This window comes from Gadus chalcogrammus, chromosome 6, assembly GCF_026213295.1.
Source record: "Gadus chalcogrammus isolate NIFS_2021 chromosome 6, NIFS_Gcha_1.0, whole genome shotgun sequence".
In the NCBI taxonomy this organism is placed as follows: domain Eukaryota; kingdom Metazoa; phylum Chordata; class Actinopteri; order Gadiformes; family Gadidae; genus Gadus; species Gadus chalcogrammus.
In genome coordinates this window covers 20,888,205-20,909,047 of record NC_079417.1, presented here as the reverse complement: position 1 = coordinate 20,909,047, position 20,843 = coordinate 20,888,205, and the positions used below count along the sequence as shown (strand labels likewise).

General features: G+C 43.1%; 1 protein-coding gene across 1 annotated transcript in view; it reads left to right on the top strand.

Annotated features, from left to right (window-relative positions):
* The first annotated feature begins 8,945 nt into the window (after positions 1 to 8,945).
* The window catches only part of LOC130383788 (citron Rho-interacting kinase), a 63,185-nt gene continuing 51,287 nt past the window's right edge, over positions 8,946 to 20,843 (top strand). Inside the window, exons 1-4 of the mRNA XM_056591586.1 lie at positions 8,946 to 9,033; positions 14,622 to 14,750; positions 16,382 to 16,525; positions 17,141 to 17,260. Coding sequence (XP_056447561.1) covers positions 16,382 to 16,525; positions 17,141 to 17,260 — 264 coding nt within the window. The 5' untranslated portion in view covers positions 8,946 to 9,033; positions 14,622 to 14,750. The remainder of the gene's footprint in view (positions 9,034 to 14,621; positions 14,751 to 16,381; positions 16,526 to 17,140; positions 17,261 to 20,843) is intronic.

The following is a 20,843-nucleotide window of genomic DNA, read 5'->3' as shown; positions in this document are numbered from 1 at the left end:
CCGCTTTAAATCAAAGATACTTGGAAACAAAACGACCAAAAAAAAGACACAGAAATAGGAAGAAGAAGAAGAGCTGTTTGTTTGGCAAACTATTAGTAAGAGTGAGATAAACGATCAGGTGCCACAAGAATACAGGTAAAGGGGGAATAGTACCGGGTTGCATCACTACAAAATATGTCTATAATGTCTTTTTATTTTTGAGATGGTCAACGAATGGGCCCCATGTGTTCCAACATCTGTTGTGCGATTTAGATAGGAGTGTCTGTATGACTATAGGATCATTTCTGTGAGCCATTTCGGAAAGCAGGGGGTGTAGGAGATTTCATATATCTGATATAATCATTTCTGACCGTTGAACATCCTTATTAATCACATACAATTTGAGTTGACCTTTAAAATTCCAATATCGATTGAAATGTGCTTGCTGTAGTCATAAACATATATATAAAAAAAACTTTTGGTCGATGTAACAGATGTCGTGACGTCATATCAGTCCTAAAGATATAGGTCTATATATGAATGATATAAAATGAATCATTTGAAAAATATATGTATATTTTATATAATTTGAGTTTGAATCCTAATAAAAACATATGGGCCTATTCTATAGGCTGCGTGGCCTATTGGGCTGCACCGTCAGTGCAGGTGCTGTGATGCGCGTCTCTGGTTGGCGGTTCCATTCCCACCGTGGGATTTAAATTGGGGGAGGGTAATGATGAGCGATTGTCAACAGAGGCTCTCGAGTTTATGAAATGGGCTATGGACACAAAAGAAATGGGTCACAGCCCTCCCCCCTGCGCTTTGATACCCAAAGGCTATAGGGCCGCTCAGACGCTAATGGGTGATTGCATTACAGCCTTTCAAATACCTATTTTGACAAACCAGCGAAAATAACGGATTAAGCAGATCGCGATAGACACCATCATCATTTAATAGTCTAATACCACAACTGTTCAAATTCTAACAAGGGAATAGTTCAGATAAATATAGATTCGTGGGCTAATCCTATATATCCTGAAGCAAAGTCAACTGAAATATTCTGCTATCGAAGTAAATGCTTCTGTAAGAATCAAGAGTTTTAACGAGAGAGCAGATAAGAGCAAAATGTTGAACCTACACAACCAAAAAAAACCTCCCTTTACCACTACCATACTGGTATCTTACCATCAACCATCCCCAAATCAGTCCCCCCACGGCCCACCCACCCAGCCGTGGCTCGCGGCTGCAGCCAGGGTTGCCATGATTCTGGCAACACTTCTTAGAGAACAGTATGATTGATGTTATTTTACACTGAACTTTAAATTCTTCTGCCTAATAACTGGAAGGGCTAGGCCTACTGGTGTGTTCGAGAAGTCCTACACATTGTGACTTTAGGATCCGGGTCAGTTGCTGCATGTGTGCGGGTGGACATACAATAACTCCTGTTATACAGCTCCTTATAACACCTGAGATCTCGTAGATAACGAGGATAACTGAAGGGGATTTTATAAGAATATTTCTACAGTAGTCAGTCAACATGGTGTGGATTTGAAACTTTGAAACTTTATTTTTTTTATATTTTACTACTGCAGGCCACGCTTGTGTTATCCAATTACTTCACACTCACACATCCCCCCTCAAGCCACATGATTGGTCGGAATTTATTATAAGGAGAAACTCCCCTTCACCCAGATGTGAGCCCGTCTGCCATCGGATTTAAGATAATAATCGAAAATATGTTCTGTGGGACTACATTTGACATAATCCCAAATGAATTACATTTATTGTAATCTAATTGTTTGTAGGCCCATTGATAAAATTATGATCTTTAGCTAATAGGCCTACAACATTCAACTTACTTCTGTGTTTAGGCCAGGAGAGGGCAGTGGTACCTCTTCAGTAATGTATTGAATCGAACCAGTCAATCTAATCCCAAACAAGTTCTTTATAACTAATACCCTCCTGCCTCATGTCCTAAAGTTATATCTTCGTGGATTTTGTCGATGATACATTCTTGAAGCTCAAAGCTTCTGTGTATTTAAGTGACACGGTCTGGGTAAAATGGTGTTAGTATGGGACGGCCTATGGACTTTTGGGTTATCTTTACCCCAATCTTTGTTCTTTATGAGGATATGTTATGCCTGTATTTGTGGTATTGATACCACAACATACCATTTATTTGCCCAATTTTCCACTTAGAGTATGTGCTACACTGCTCGAGAATATCTACATCTAAACAGGGTATAACTGATTCTTTAAAGACATTTGTCATATATGTAACATAGGAAATATCTGCCGGAGGGTCAACTGAGGAAGTTCCTTGGTTGATTTATGAATTGTATTTAGTTATTAAGTCTTTAAACTATGTCTATTTTATAAGCAAGATAGTGATTATGATTCAACGATATTATACAATCAACCTCTCTAAATTATCTTACAATTATTATAACAGATCCATTGGCGGGATGCCCCTTCTTTTACATACTGCACTTTTAAGGCGTCAATGTGTGTGCTGATATGCATCCTGGTTTCCATGGAAAACACTATGAAGACAAATTATTTGTATGTGCTGAAGATTCAATGATTGACTTTGATAAAGAAAAATGTAGTTTTGGGGCTAGATGATACCTAAGGTGCATTCATAACAAGTCATATATGATGGTTTTATGTGAAAGCACACCCTAATAATTATAATAATAACAATAATAATAATAAATATAACCGCAAGCGGTGATTAACGGGGTCCGAGCAAAATTAAAAGTCAAGAACACACTAATGGAAGATATATAACATAATTGTAATATTTAAGGAGAGACAAGTACCTGAACTGCAGCCTAATTCACGTGGTCAAAATGTCTATTGATAAGCACACAACATCAAGAAAACTCCAAGCACACATTTCTCAAGTGAATCAAGGGCTTTCTTCAAAGCATATACCTGATAGATCTTTGAAATTCTGGGGAAATTAAACATTTGTAGTCAAGAACACTAACGGAAGCAATATAAATATGTTAATTATGAAGGAAAAACGGTTAACGAAGAAGTTTCCCTTAATACCAAACTATGTCTTGGCAGACAGATTCTTGGAAACCAATGAGCCGGATGTTGATTGCCTGGTAAATTTCAGGTGCTGTTCAATGTTGTTTATTAAATGAGTGGCAATGACAGATTGTCATGTTCAGGATTCGAAATTCTCAACCTAAGGATCACAGTACACGGCATTATCCCATTGAGCCAGTGACAATCCTGAACTACATGGTGAAAATGTCGATTGATAACCACACAACATCAAGAAAACTCCAAGCACACATTTCACAAGAGAATTAAGGGCTTTCTTAAAAGAGTACAGATCTGAAAATTTGCACTGTTAATGGTATCCAACTAATGATAGCCATATGATAGTTATACAATAACAAAATGGTCATATAGGCAAAATGGGTTGAGACTGTGGACGTTTGGCTTTTCTATGAAATTGTGGGAAAAGTAAACATTTTTAGAGCAGAAGACCAGGTATTTATAAATTCTAGAGTTTAATATACTGAAAGAATTTTGAGTCCAGATCATCTGGTGAGGAGAAATAAGCCTAATTCATGATTTATTTTACAATATCGCCACCTTTGGGTGCTGTACCACACATTTGGGTTTATGGGTAGTGGGGTTTATTGGTAACATACCTGAAAATTTCAAGAGTTTTCGACTTACGGTATAGGCCACAGTTTGACTTTTACAGAATTTGAGAAAAAACTAATTTGCTAACAAATTATCAAAGTTAGAAGATGTTTTCTTCGTAGTGAAGGGATATCTCCATTGTATGCTTCGCCAAAGGCAGAGCCTTCACATAGCCATATAACTGCCTCAAAATTCTCAGCAACTGAGTGTTTCACATAGGGGTTGTAATAAAAGTAGGAGAAAAAAGAATGTGCTCGACAACCCTTTATTGTTGTATATCAATTATATGAGATCAAACTAATTAAACAATAAACAGTAAAAGAGGCCATGATAGGGCAGGGCCCCTTCAATAAAATAGCCTACAGAATTTACAGCGATCCACTAAGCAGTGGCGGCTGATGGTCAAAAATGTTGGTGGGGCGCAGCAATAGGCGGGGGTTGATTGATTCGCTGAATTGTCCAATCATGTGGTGATAACAAAAAGAAAATTGATAACATTGGCCTGGGGCGCACACTGGTGTGACCCGAGGATGAATTTTCTTGCGCCAATGAAAAGCTGTCTCTGCTTGATAGACAGCAAAAAGTTTGAAAGCTTATATTGACTTCAACGTAACCGGCGCCCCAGACTTGGAGGAGGGCTATAAATTACGAATGGCCAATAACTAGCCTAGCCGAAATCATTGACATTCACGCATTTGATTGTTGCTGCCAGTGGCAAGTACGGCCTATCACACAATTAAACGAGGATAAACGCAATGTAGTTTTATCGATTTATTTCGTGTTGATAATATTTGATTCATAGTTGGCAGATATATTCGAGTGAATATTTCCCGGAGGGGCGTCGTCCTAGCGCCCTCTATTGACACCACCGCCACTGCCGCTAATGGTGTGTTCCTGAATCCTCGAACGCCAGACTTCCGAGTCGAAAGTCGAAGATCTCCCAGCTTTCTTGCGGCATTTCTCGAAGGCACGCCCCCTTTTTGTTTTCATCTTTCGAAAATCTGAGAGTAGGCCGAGAGCAGTGATGACGTAATCAAATGGCTGCGCCCGTGAAGAGATTTATTTTTTAGTATTTGTACCACGTAGGTCATTTTAATGTCGATTTTAAATGCTCTTACACACTTGATTATATTGCTACTTTATTCCGGTCACCAATTTATGCATTGCATGTTCTTGCTTTCGACTCGGAAGTCTGGCGTTCGAGTATTTTGGAACACACCATAAGTATATAATGGTATATGTTATTTGGAGGACCTAAGTGATCATATAATACCATGAATAATGAGGTGATCGCTGCATGCAGCACTCAACTATGGTTGGGTGAGTAGTGCATGCAGCGTTCAACTATTGTTTTATTCTTTCCTTCTTTCTTTCTGTCTTTCGTTCGTTCGTTCGTTCGTTCGTTCGTTCGTTCGTTCGTTCGTTCGTTCGTTCGTTCGTTCGTTCGTTCGTTCGTTCGTTCGTTCGTTCGTTCGTTCGTTCGTTCGTTCGTTCGTTCGTTCGTTCGTTCGTTCGTTCGTTCGTTCGTTCTTTCTTTCTTTCTTTCTTTTCTTTCTTTCTTTCTTTCTTTCTTTCTTTCTTTCTTTCTTTCTTTCTTTCTTTCTTTCTTTCTTTCTTTCTTTCTTTCTTTCTTTCTTTCTTTCTTTCTTTCTTTCTTTCTTTCTTTCTTTCTTTATTATTCTCTACAAACGTTGGGACATATTTCCTTCCTCAATTTTTCCCCTAGAAAATCCATTCCAATTTTTAAATGTTCATATTAGCTTGGAATCGTGCGCTTCTTTTCAGATCTTTTAATATTTAATACTTTTTAAGATATTCTACTTTAGAATAAATTTTTTTACAGTGGAAGTCAATTTTCTGACACTTACTACTTCAGACTTTGTAACTTGGTCAATCTCGCTCCAATTGAACTCGCTCAATTGGAGTACTTTTTACGACGTTCAGGCAGCGTTGCCAGATTGGGCAATTTTCTATTGATAATCACTGTTGCATAACATCTAATTTAAACAGTGTATCATCCTCATACTGCCTTCCCTCTCAGCTAGACGAGGGTTGACTCACTGCTATGCAACCGAACCGCTAGTCTGCAATTGTTAATAACGTTAGGCTGGAAAAATGTGCATAAGGTGAGTAGATACAATTTCGGCTATTTCAGATTCTTCAGATCAATTCCTTTTACATTTGTTTACTCCATTTAGACTTCTGAACTCCGTTCAAATCCCTTCACTTGATTTAAGCCATTTGATGTTCTTTATGCCTTAATCTATGTGGCTTTATTAAAAAATATTTTCAACCTCACTTTGTACTACTTTGTACCTGGGTCAGACCACTGATGGACTGGACTACAGGGCACCAGATTAAGGAGACCAGTCTCTGTCTTCCACTGAGTTAGTGTCTTGTCAGACTCACTGCTAACGAATAGCAAGACACATTTTTAATTGAAAACACTAACCCATTTTTTTAATCTATAATTTCATAATTCATTGTGGATTCCTTCCTTTCCTGCGATTTCAAGCGACGATGGGCCTTACATTACAATACCTTGTTGCTAGGATACATCAGCAGAATGCCCCTGCGACTCTCTCCCACCATTCCTCACACAGCAAAACATTCGACCAGTTCTGTATTAATAGTCTTGAATAAAAAAGCAACTAAAACCCCTCTTTTACCACTCAGTGAACATGTTAAATATGTCCGTTTGTTTTGTGAACCCCTGTACCGACACCTGAGAGTTTAAGAACTTGTTTCTTAGAGCTGCATTATATTATGCTGTGTTATCTACACAATAGGGAAATTGCCCACAATAACAGAAGGCCACTTTTCACCCAGGTGAAACACCTCACAATCAGACATCATATTGTTTGCGGATCCAGAGGTTTGCTTTGACACAGCTAAAGCGGCTTGCTTTGACACAGCTAAAGCTACAGCTGTGTTTCTATCGATCACATCCCCCTGGCAACGCGCTGCATTATGTAATTCCACTAGCGAGGAGTGAGCTCTATTTATAATCCTTCACAAGTTTCTTCACCCAAAAACCTTTATTGGTAATCCTCGACATTGAGTTCTGAAGTTATATAAGAAGAATTTGCAGGACTGCAGATTCAGAAGTGGAAGTTTCAGAGAATTCCCTGGGAGATATATATGCAGCATTTTAATAGTGCAGATTGTCCTGACCTTTTCTTGTCTGTCTGCATTGTGATGATTTTTAAAGGTTTCTGGCAACGCTGACCAAATGGATAATATAAGTTCCAAAATACCAAGCTTAATTTATTAATCAATGCAGGGTGACAGTTTTAGCAGCAGTGATTTGGTGCCCTGTTCGAATTCCAAGGCGTGCCATTAGAATTCTTCACCACACTGAGCATTATACATTATGGAAGTTTGGACCCTTTGCTGTGGGCTGCTGTCCCGGTCATTCACTGTACGGTATTGCACCTGCACCTTATGTGTGAGTGCTGCCTTGCCAGAATATGTTTTGCCATCTGCTCCTGTCAGTGCTTCTCTCTGTGCCAGTGTGATATATTTATTTGTGTGTGTGTGTGTGTGTGTGTGTGTGTGTGTGTGTGTGTGTGTGTGTGTGTGTGTGTGTGTGTGTGTGTGTGTGTGTGTGTGTGTGTGTGCTTCTGTGTCTGTGTCTGTGTGTGCGTGCATGCATGTGCATTTCTTGGTGTGGGCATGAGTGTGTGTATTTGTGTGTATGTGTGATGTGGGAATCTGGTCAAATAAGGCGCCAAATAATTAGCTTTTGCTGATATTGAGGCACCACAGGCCAACCTAGAACATGTGACGTCTGCTCTCCTTACAATGACCCCTGTACAAGGCCGAATCCAGCCCAGACTGTGTGTTATAAACTCTGTCTGGTCCTGCTATTATATAAATGGTGGTCTCTAGGTTAGAGAGACCCACACTTCTGGTGATCTGTAGTTTAAATGTACGCACAGTTGATAATCTTTAGCTTATATGGACCTTTACTTGTTGATCTGTACTTTAAATGGACTCAGACTTCATGAACTGTAGTTTAGAGGGACACACATTTGAGGATCTATAGAGTCTAGATCTATCTAGTATAGAGGGACTTAACTTGATGGTCTGCAGTTTAAGGAGACTAACACTTGATGGTCTGTAGTTTGAGGAGACTAACACTTGGTGGTCTGTAGTTTAGAGGGACCCACACATGGTCAGCTGGATTTAAGTTAATCAAATTGCATTTCAGACTAGAATCACTGATTGATCTGTTTGGAACCTACAAATGAATTGGTGTCCTCCTCTGTGTTTGGCCACCTGTGGTTCGTTAATAAATCATCCACAGGTTGGAATCTTACATTTCCAGCTGTTGAAATGGATTGGCAGTGAAAGGCAGTGGGGGCCAGTGGTAGATTTAGCTATAAAAAGTTAAAGGCACTTCGGTTGCCTTCCTTACACTGACGCTAATGTGTCATTATATTGTCATTTGCAGTCAGGTTAGCTCATGACAACTGCAATCTTCAGAAATTTCTTTGCACATAAAACGATGACGTCAACATCCTAGTCCTGCTAATAACTACATTACAGTGGCACTTATGCACTGTTAAGACTGTTAAGGCTCACTGGTTATAGACAACATATCAACATGGAAAACACAGAAGCAGGGTTTTGTTTTTGAGAGTTGACTTGTTGGACGGTGAGTTGAGATGTGTTTCTGATATGATCAGATCTGCTGCAGAACGGAGAGAGGGAGAAAAGAGTTGTGTGGGTAGGAGAGGAGTGTGTGTGTGCGGGTGCATGTGTGCGTGTGTGTGTTTGTATGTCAGAGAGAGAGGGAGACGTTGCTTGCCTGTCGATGGGGTCGTGCTTTCAGTGGACTGCTGCATTACTCTACGACGCAGTTTCTCTGCTCACCCTCCTCTCCATCTCTCTCCCTCCTTTCCCTCTCTCTCCCTCCTCTCCCTCTCTCTTCCGCTCTCCCTCTCTCTCTCTCTCTCTCTCTCTCTCTCTCTCTCCATCTCTCCATATCTCCGTTCACACACACTGCTCGCAGCTCTCGCCCCTGCCATAGTGTATATTTCTCTCTTCTCTCATTGTGTTTCTTCGTCTCTCCCTCTCTCTCTTTCTCTCTCTCTCTCTCTCTCTCTCTCTCTCTCTCTCTCTCTCTCTCTCTCTCTCTCTCTCTCTCTCTCTCTCTCTCTCTCTCTCTCTCTCTCTCTCTCTCTCGTTCTCTGCCGTTCTCTCTCCACTCTCTCACTCCTCCCACCCCGCACTCAGTTAGGATGCCATCCACAAATTTGATGAACCAGCAAAGCTCTCGTCCTGGCTGGTGGCTTCCGAAGGAGACCCCACATGATCGGGCTCACAGGACAAGGAGGTGCCCATTCTAATGAGCTTGGTGGAGGCACTGGTCGGCTCTGAGTGAGTACCATGCTCTTCTGCTGACATGCATATGTAAATGATAAGAGGAGAAATCTATTTATTTTGTTAATTTTTAAGAGGGTGTGATTGACCGACACATAAGGGAAAGGGATGTTTGCTTTGACAGCTGTGGTGTGTTTTACACCTGGATGTTAATATGTAGCGTTATTTATTTTTAATATTTCGATTTTTTTACGTGCCTGATCTAAGCACCATGATTGATCTGCTGACTCTTGGTTTTAGTGGTGTTTTGAATGATTGATTGATTCCTCAACCCATCCGTTGATAGATCCGAAAGCAAAAGAAACCGAGGTTTGACGAGCTAGTGTAAATCCACGAGGAGTGCTGGTCACGACGTGAGGCTGCTGTGTCTTTGTTTACCTGTACCTCCAGGTTGCTTACAGGAGCAGCGACTCCTCTTTTACAGGGTACATAACGCCCTAAGTGGGGCTTCGGGCTTCCCCGTTGTCATGTGCGAGCTGTCTGTGTACGGCCCCTTTGGATTTCTTCTCCAGCCAAAAAGTTGTTCCAATGTTGAAGATGTTGAGTAATCCTAGAATAGTCTGTCTAGATTCCAACACCACACTCCACTTAATCTACAACAGCCCCCTGAGTGGTATAATGTATAACCTTGATATTATCATGTAGGAAACCCATAAACGCGGCATTGCTGAAATTAAGTCTTTTTTTTCCTGCTTGATGCATTTTCTGAAATGATGAAAGATGTGGTTGGAGGAGAGAGCATCACTATGGAAACAAGGCTAGTGGAAGGAAGGTGGAGGATTCGTTATCACTAGTCTGAATCCTGTTCAACAGGATTACCAACAACATGACATGTCTGAATAAAAGATCAGGAATAATGGATACATTGCATGACTCTTCAATCAGGATGGATGGATAGAAACACTGATGGATTAATTGATGACACATAGATTTGCTGATCCATTGACATCACAACATTTTAATTGAGGAGTTACTGATTGATACGATAGTTAAATGGCATATCTCTCTGATTCTACAAAATGGAACAGCTCTCTCTCTCTGTGCAATCTTTGCTTTTTAACCACTGTATTTGGTTTCATGCTACCAATCAACAGTACAAGCAATACAAAAGAACCTGCACATTGCTAGCCACATGATGCTCTTACCTCCTAATCTTGGAGGAAAACAATACACTTGGTTGGATGTGGATTGATTATATTCCAGTTATTTAGTCATTACCTTGACGAGAAACGGAAGGGAGAAGCAGGGACAGCCAGCGGAGTGACAGAGCGTTCCCCGGCACACTTCGATGCATGATAATTGGAATCAGGCTGCTGCAGCTCTCTGGCTCTCCTGTTCATCTTCCTGTCCCCAAAAGCCCCAGCAGAAGACTTCATGGATTCTCCTCTACTGGATTCCCAGTAATCCGGGGCCTGGGCGTCGCATGCGTTCTCCCCCTAACTCTAAATGGATTTACAGATGAATGCAGTTGAAGTGTCGTTCATCCTGACCGATGGCACCCACGCACAGGGCCCACTTTGGAGGTACCCAGCTGAGGCTGACTCTGATAGAGCTCTCTGATAGAGCTGGAGCCAGGGAACTGTGCGACTCGTGTACATCCACTGGTAATCAAGTTGTGATTGCTTGGTGGATTCGTCGGATAGTCGTTTGGACATAGTTTGAATGTGGGGAGGTTTATTTTGGGAAATGGTCTCTTTAAATATAGATGAAACCAGTTCCTTATAACACGTTGAGGAGGAAGAGGAAACCCAAGGAAGCCCACATGAACACAGGCAGAGCATGGACGCCTTCTCAATAATAAGGACATAAGTTGGGTTAGAATGCTGGACTTCCTTGCTGTTAATAAACAGTACTAACCAGAAAATAACCAACAATTTAACATACTTTTGCAACAAATAATCGATGACATTTGATAGCATGTAATTGCAATAACTGAATAAGATCATCTCAATAAAACAATGCTATCATGACTCTGAGTGAGGCCAGCAGTAGCCTGAGGTCCCAATAGCGGTACTAGCACCCCCATTTGAGGCACAAAGCTGTTTGAGATACACTTCCCTTCAGTGATGGCAGCAGTCAATTCCTACGCGTCAGGTTTTCCTCAAATATATCTGACCTGGGTTTTGCTTACTTCTGGAAGGGAGAGAGCTGTGTGCCCAAGTTTGTCACTCAACACAGATATCACAGATGAATATATAGTGAAGCGTTGACCAAAAACAACAAGCATTATTCATTATTAGTCATATTTTTGAATGAGTAGTATACCTTAACATAATTCTTATTTTATCTACAAAAAGTTCCCTTGTTTATCAACAAAGGGGAACCCATTTAAATTATTCCCCATTAAAAGGGTTAGATATGATCAGATTAAACATCTGATCATACTTCAGAACAGCCTCAATCCTGAAGTCAACCCCTGTACGTACAACAGTTCATGCAGCTTAGTTCACATAAGGTAGTTGTCTGCATACTATTTGAATTACTATTGAAAAACAATAGGAGATGCTTGGTGGGGTGAGACGGAGCTGATGGGATGGGTGAGACAGCTGCTGTGGAAGGCATTACACTTGGGGCTGGAACATACACACCATGCAGTACCGGTGTGTGTTTTGTCCAGTGTACACAGACGAAATTCATGTAATTTCTGCAGGTGTCTTCCAATGATTGCTATTTGACTCACCCAGTTCCTCCTGTAAGAGGCTATTAAGGTATGACAAGGATAAGAGGTCACATGACTAGGCTAGGAGTTCTGATTCCATCCTCTGTAGGAGGTCACATGACTAGGGTAGGAGTCCTGAGTCCATCCTCTGTAGGAGGACACATGACTAGGGTAGGAGTCCTGAGTCCATCCTCTGTAGGAGGTCACATGACTAGGGTAGGAGTCCTGAGTCCATCCTCTGTAGGAGGTCACATGACTAGGGTAGGAGTCCTGAGTCCATCCTCTGTAGGAGGTCACATGACTAGGGTAGGAGTTCTGGATCCATCTTCCTGAGGTCACATGACTAGGTTCAGTTTCAGCTCAACCAGTAAACTACGTGAACACAATTCTGGAAACAAAAAACACTGCCGTGGCAACCGGCCTGGAGCACTCAGTTTCCCTTGCATGTACGCGCTATCACTAATTTGCCATTGTCATGACAACGGGTATTCAAAATATCTCTCATTACTCCGGGAGAGGTTGCCCTGACGGACGGGACGAGACGAGTGCGATGGGGGTTTGGTGACCTCGGCTTTGTCAGATAGTCTGTGCTACCACTCCATTGTTTTAACTGCTTCGTGATTCTCCGCCGCCCACAGCCCCCCCATAGCAGCAGAGTCTCCTGCCCCCCCGGTCTGTATAAAGAGCCACACCAGGACCGGGTTCAACCTCTCCCCACTCTACGCCTCCTCAACGCCTCTGACTCACAGCCCGGGCTGCATTAATCAGCCCACAGAAGCAGAGCGCCGTCAGGACTCTGTCATGGCTTTGTTTGCGTGTGCTTTATTTCCCTTGTTACTTGTGGTTTCAGAGAACGCGTAATGAGACTTGTCGGGGCAGGGCTAACTGAGGAAAACTGGCTGGGAAACTGGGACAGTGTGTGAAACAACACCAACGCCTCCCGTGCACATTTCTTTATTCTGTATTTATTCGGTCCGTATCAGATTCATACCATTTTGATTGCAACTTTGATTGCTACTCTTTCTTCAGGGGTCACCGTCGATTTTGAAATTCTGCAAGCTAAAGTTCTCCTTGCTTCATCATGAGCTGAACCATCCTATCATTTTCAGAACGATTCAACAGGCTGGAGTTCATACTGATATGCAAAGAGAAATCGGATGTGACCTCGCAAGATCAGTACACAGCTCTCACAAGGCTATCCACTTTGGCCATGATTTTGTTTTGGCCGAAGTAGTGACAATTGCTGTGGATGTTTATTATTACAGTGGTGGAGTCCAGCTGCATGGGCAGGTTGCTCCCCTCTTAGAGAGAAGCGGTGGAGAGGGGGAAGACAAGCGAATCCATACTCGTCTGGTGCTTCTTGTCAGGACTGACTAGTTCCTACGGAACCGTGTTACTGAGCAAGCTATGTACTTCCTCTGATAGTTTATTTGAACGGCCTACTCCCACCAACGTGCACAATAACAGCTCACTGGCTTTCATCGGAGGGGTGAGGTGGTATAATCTTCCCAGAGTAGAATCCTGGCCTATTAGTTAGCCACTGAGATTCGCATTAGGGGACAGCCCCACTGAACAGGCATCAGTCATACTCTCGATGTGATGTCAGCTTATGTTCCCAACATCTCAACTCGCTGCAGATCCTTGTGGGTGTGTGCGGGCTATTACGGTGACATATGCCGGAAATCATTGTTGCCACCTGTTCCTTTTGGTTCTGTCACATTGTTGAAACAGATTAGCTAAAGAGCCTAACGGCTTGGGATTCTTGGCACGTCATGCTGCTGTTTAGTCCCCTAGTCTCCAGAATGAACCTAAAAAGTTAAATATTAGATCAATCACATTACTGGGCAGAGCCATGTTTTATGCAATCAAATGTAATTATGTTAGCACTGCCCGGGGCAGTGCGCCGGACTGCTAACGTCCGGTGTTTACAAGATGTGGATCAGGTAGTGGCACTGCACCATGGTGTCCATGCTATTGCATGAGGCCACCCCCCACTGCCTCTAAATATCACATTCCTACCGGGGGTTGGTCTGTGGGGAGTTGGAACACGGGTGGTGTTTAAAAAAAACTCTCCCTGGAGCTTGCGTAGGCGAGGGTTTGGTGCGCCAGTGTGGAGGAGTGGGAGTTCTTGAGCCTTGTGCTTTAAATAGACTCTCTCTCTGTTTCTCTTTCTTTCTCACTGCTGCCTCTGTCGCTCATTCTACCTCCTGCCTCTGGATCACAAAGGCTGCCAAATGTATCCAATTCTGGCTGAAGACACGGTTGTGTACACGCGAACGGCCTGCTATTTTTAGCCTCCTCACCACAACAACCCCGGCTCATTTGCACATTATTGCTCAAGGGGACTCCCACTCCTCTGATCGAAACTTTACCAGCATATTGCTGGTTTGCTAATTGTCTGTGTGATGATACAATAACATGATGGGCAAGAAAATGTGTGTTCATGTCTCGATCACACTAATCACATGTTAGCACACGTTTAGGGTCCGTGGCATTGAATAGTATAGTGTCATCTTTTCCATTTGAATTGTGGTTAACCGCATCTCGTTTATTTGATTGGCTGTTTTGCAACAGAGGGATCATCTCATTATAACGGCAATGAATCCACTCCTCTCACAACAGTTCAGTCCATTGTTTTCTTTGGATTGAAATCGAAAGTTTGTAATAACATAACATAATCTGCTATCATACGCCTGCACATATTCCCTGTAACATTTATGAGCTTGCCCGTCCCACTCGACAGGCCTGAAATGTCAAGTTACCATATTGTGTTTGTAAACGGTGAAGTGCGTTGAATAAATGCGGCGCTTCAGCACTTCAGATCGCAGGAGAGGCTGTCTGTAGGCCTACAGAGCGCTCTCCGTGGTTTATCTCTTACTCTCTCTCGCTTTGTATCTCCCTCTCCCACGCTCTTTTTCTCCTACAGATTACCGACTACATCCCCCCACGCGTTCCTCGTCTCCATCAAGACAAATAATAAAAGGACTGTAATCGCTCACAGCCGAGAGACTCACAGCGTGAAACCGACAGCCGTGCGCCGCCGCACGTGTCCCAGGTATCACCTGCTGCGCCTCGTGTGTTTATCGTGTACTAGGCCTACTGTAAAGGAACAACTGTCGGTTTATCACACAGATACTGTCGGCCCTGGTCCCAGCAATGTACTGTGCATTATGCATGTGCAGTAGGCCAACTGTACGTTCATAATGTATTTTTTTTGTCATCATCAATCCTCCACCAGTCTCCAAGGAAATTATCAGGACGGTCATATGGTTCTCATAGGGGAATACATTAGGGGCATTCACAATGGCTGTGTTGACTGTATTCACTATATCTTACATAATACCTAAATGTAACTATATCTAACCTAATAAGTACATTAACTATATCTTTAAACTAATACCTTAATGTAAACTATATCTAACCTTATACATAACTGTAACTATCTAACCTTATAGTTACACTTCACTTAATCAAATCTAATACATAAACTTAATTTTATCTAACATAATACCTCAACTTAATTTTATCTAACATAATACCTCAACTTAACCATCTCTACCCATTATACCTTAACTTAACCTACCCTAACCAAATACCTAAACATAACCCTCTCTAACCGTATACCTAAACTTATCCCTCTCTTACCTTATACCTAATCTAGCCATAAACCAAACCCTAAACTTAACCATGTCTTACCTAATGCCTAATCTAACCTTAAACCAAACCCTAAACTTAACCATCTCCAACCTAATGCCTACATCATGTATATATATATATAACCTAATGCCTACACTTTATTTTATCAAACCTAATGCCTAAACTTAGCTATATCTAATACCTAAACTTGACCAATCTCTAAACAATGCCTTATTTAACCATATTTGAACATAGGATGTAATGGGGAAAAGACTGGAATCAAACACGGATTTCTCTCAACTAAAGTATATGCTATATCTATCCAGTATGCCACATAGTCTGTTAAAAATAGTTGTCTCCATGGATGGTGTGGTCTGATCGTGTTAGCGTCATTTTGGGATCCCGTTGCCTCTGCCTTGTTCCCTGGCTCCTCGCCCTGTCTGACACTGATCTTAGCGTAGCTAATAGCAACAATACATCACTTTATGAGTGCTTTCAATGCAGAGGCAGCCACCTTCATTAAAAAGCAAAACACGTAGGCACTCTTCCATGGGTCCGAAGGCAGACATCAGCATATATTGATGTACTGTAATGTGTTGTCTGTGTTTCACAGCGACACCTACATACCGACGCATACAGTATGTCGATCTCAGCATGAGAGTTTACAGGCTCGGACGGAACCAAAACAAAAAGGCTCCATCCCTAAGTTCCACGAGTGAACTTTATAGTTTGCATATTATACCAACAGGTGTGAGTGTGGATAGATAAGTCTAGCAGCCTAACCAGTGGACTGTAGCAAATATTGCTCATCTACCCAGCACACATGGTGGGCACGCCCACTTGTGTTGCCAGAAGAGGCAGTTTGTCCAAACGGCTTGTAATGGCTAATAACACTCACACCTGGTTGTATAATATGTCACCTTTAACTGTTTTCAAAATGCCTAGTGGAAATCACGGATTCAACAATAATGAGTTTGTTCATCCAGTCTTGATGTGTCCGCTGACGGGCGAGGGTTGGTACTTGGGGTCTGCTGTGCGGGGTGGTTCCAGATGGACCAGGAGATCCCGCTGGTGCAGAGGAAGATGTCTGACCTGGAGTCAGTGCTGCAGCAGAAGGACGTTGAGCTGAAGGCCTCGGAGACCCAGAGGAGCATCCTGGAGCAGGACCTGGCCACCTACATCACCGAGTGCAGTGTGAGCAGCACACACACACACACACATACACGCACGCACGCACACACACACCTACATCACAGAATGCAGTGTGAGCAGTACACACACATACATGCACGTACGCACACACACACACCTACATCACAGAGTGCAGTGTGAGGAGCGCACACACACACACATATACACACACACACTTACATCACAGAGTGCAGTGTGAGGCGCACACATTTAGACGCACACACACACACAAACACACACACACCTACATCACAGAGTGCAGTGTAAGGAGCGCACACGAGCACGCATACACACACACACACACACACACACACACACACACACACACACACACACACACACACACACACACACACACCCCCCCACACACACACACACACACACACACACACACACACACACACACACACACACACACACACACACACACACACACACACACACACACACACACACACACACACACACACACACACACACACATAAACACACACACACATACACACAGTGTAGATGAGGGTTTCAATTGTGAGATCTAAAGTTACAAGGTTCAGACTTCAAATCCCGTGGTTGAAGTGTGTGTGTGCGTGTGTGTGCTGCATGGGCTGTGCTCTACAGAGTCTGAAGCGCAGTCTGGAGCAGGCGCGCATGGAGGTGTCCCAGGAGGACGACAAGGCCCTGCAGCTCCTTCACGACATCCGGGAGCAGAGCAACAAGCTGCAGGAGATCAAGGAGCAGGTGGGGGTCTGATCACTGGAGCTCCTCAACTCAACTTTATTTATGTAGCGCATTTCATACACAGCGCTGCCTCAGTGGAAAATGTGAAGAGATCATACAGCAACATAAAACAGGGTAAAGATTGCATGAAATAGTTTTAACAACTGGATTTAAAATAATCCATAAATTACACGTGAAAATGCTTTTTAAAGGAATGCATGAAAGACATTTGATTACAATTAATAAGTTACAAACGACTTATAGTTCAGTTGAGCAGAAAGCGAAGGTGAGCATGAATGTTTTTAACCTTGATTTAACTGTATACTTCAGGAAGAATATTCCAGATATGTTTTGCGTATGAGCTGATTTCTTCTTTCCATGTTTTGTTTGGACTTTGGGAACCATTTGCTACAGTTTCCTCCACCCCTGGATTGATAATTACACAGGGGTTTGATCTGACACAACTCCAAGCCTTGGCAGAGCCGGAGTGCAATCAGTCACCATGCCATTAAACACCAACCGCGGCCTCTATTTATGGAAACTACCAGTCCTAATAGAAACAGGACTACCTGTATACACTACACGATTTCAGCCTGACTTGCGTTTTGCTGTCGGTGTTGTTTTTTTTGGTGTAAATTATTTCCAACAAAACCACACATTTCACTTATCTGTAAATTTTTCCAGGTGTGATGGTTTCCACTTACTGAAGTGCACTTGTTGCACTTCAGTAAGTGGAAACTTTCCAAATTCAGGCTTTCCAAATTCCAATAACAACGTGAAAAGTGCCCAGAGTTGTTAGATGAGAAGCATTTGGATGTGAGTACCTGCTGCCACAGACTATGGCGTGCGGGGAAACTAATGTAATGTAATCGGTCGGTTTAGATTGTCAGTCAAAATTTCACTCCCTGTTTCAGCTGAGCGGTACTATCTCTCTCTCTGAAGCTACACTGAGAGATGATGACAAACACTCTGTCCAGCCCCACTGCACTCAAACTAAATGGGTAGTGAAGGTCAATGTACATATGTGTGTCCACTTCCCTATATGGTACGACACAACCCTTAAAGGAAGGTTTTTGAACAAATCAACTTTTAGTTGTGAGGGCACAGCCCTCATGAGGCCAGTGTGGCCATCAGAGTAGTTCACACGGACAGTATACAGATACAGCCATTGTATATAGTACAGATATACAGTATTTAATCATCAATACACAGATGCAGCCATTGTATATAGTACAGAGATTTGGAAAAACCAGGGGGAAAATATCTAAATGGTCAAAGAAAGAAGTTGGGGTGTTACTGCATTTCCCAGGGTGTATCACAAGACAAAGTCATAGTTACCCAAAATAGTTATGTGCCCTGATAGCGTCTATGGGCTGGCTGTAATCACATCGTCCATAAATTAGATGACTGAAGTAGAAATGACAACCCGACAGCTCTCCATCTGTATCGTCGTTCTAAATTGTAATCCGCAAGGCAAATCCTATTCAATATCTTCCGGATTTGACCTCAGCTTCTAATTTGGCTTCAACAACAAGCTTTGACTGCAACCCCTGGGCGGACGTGTACGAGACGGCAGAGTTTCAAAGAGGCAGACACTAGTGCTGCGCCTGGAATATCAATATTTAGTATTAGCCTGGGAACTTTCGAACGCAATACTTATGTATTGCGTTGTGTGTGTGTGTGTGTGTGTGTGTGTGTGCGTGCGTGCGTGCGTGCGTGCGTGCGTGCGTGCGTGCGTGCGTGCGTGCGTGCGTGTCTGTGTGTGTGCATCACACCTGCAATCATTAGTCCTTGTTTTGAAGGATTGCCATGATCTTCACCCCTCAGAGAAAAGGAGTGTAAGAAATTGAGGCAAAACAAAGAAAGACAGAAAGAAAGTAAATATATTTGGACAGAGAAAGGGAGATGCACTGACTGAAATTAATGTACATTTGCTAAACATTTTATTGTGATGCAAGATGTTGAGCTGCAGACCTGACCGTGAGCGAGACGAAGAGCATGATAGAACGATCCGTTGGAAACATAGTTAGCCTTACACACTCTCAAGCAATATTTTAGTTGAACTCAATTAGCAGTTAATCGGCTGATCCATCACATAAACCCATTTTTCATCTGGGACATGATCTGATCTGCCATTGATTAAGCCGGCTAATCGTACCCTATGATCAAAGTGCTTGGCAGGACGGTGGTTCTCCAGTGGGGTTCCCCCCTGTTCATTTGGTAACTGTGGCCATGTAACAGAGGGAGGGCCTGAAGTGAGGCGCACCATGATGGTTCTGACTGGGCATTACATTCTGATAAACCATAAGACAGAAGAACCAGTCGTGTTTCTCTCGGATGTCTGCATCCAAAAGCTTTCCTACACAATAATGTTCAAAAGCCTCTCCCTTGGTGCAATGTGATGTTTACCCACAATGCACCAAGCCTCTGCAACATTTCTCAGCACTACCCAATGCCGGTTCATTTGGACAATTTGTGTGTTTTGTGTCTCCTCGAATTCCTGCTTTTTTGCCCAGTTGACAGTGTCTCAGAGAAGGCATTGCAAAATCCTCCCTCTGTCGATTTATTCAGTACGTAATATTAAAACACATTTTCTCTCCATTTACTCTGGCACTGGTTACTAGGCACTGAATATATCTTGTGCAAGTGGTTGCCATGGCAATGAGAGAGCACCATACCTTGAAGTGAAGAAAGCGTTGATGCAGTGGGCAGGATGTCACGGTCAAGCATACATCGCCTGGGAGACCCGGGCCCTTTGTCTCAAAGGATGGCAACACGAAACCCTGAGCCGCGTGTCCATTGGTCGAGGCGTCCAGTGAGCTGGGCCGTGGCGTCGAATGGGCCGGCGAGGTGGGGTCAACAGTGCTACACACGTTAGCTCGGATCCCTGGGGATTCTGGTAAATTGCGGTGTCACAAAACAGACAGAGTTGTTTTCCAGCTGTACTAGTGACCCCGGAACTCTGAGATGCCCTTCTGTTTTATTGCGAACAGCGTCAGTGCGCGTTCCGCCCCCACCTCCTGGGTCCTCAGAAGACAAGGGGAGCACTCTGAGGGGGAGCGCTGTGAGGAGGCCACTGCCCTCATGGAGAGTGTCTTCTTACGCTCTACTTGCCATCACAGCTACCCCCAGTATGCTCCTTTGAATTATATGGGGAATGATGAGCCTGCTAATTGAGGATGGGGGGGGGGGGGGGGGGGGTACATTAGGGTACTGAAAAGCTTCTCACTCCTACGCGTAGTCAAATGATCACGTTGATGTTCGCGCTCATGTCACATTCCATAGTGGCGTCTTTCAAACCGTGATGTGATGATCACGCCCAGATTGGGAACTGATCCCTTTGCACAGAACAAGGGAAACGCAACCGATGCCGAAAACAATGGTGTCAGCTGACGTCCACATCAATTCTCCTGACGTTGTGAGGGTATGATACGATGAAGGGGGCGGCAGTGAGGCTGGCAGCAGTGTTCCCTTTACTCTGCTCAGAGTGATACATTTTGAATGAGGGCCTCACTGTCCTCAAATATTCACCCGATTTTTTTCCCGGGTTTCCAGGCCTCTGGGAATCGCTTTCGAAGGATAGCAAATCAAAAGTTCCCGGATA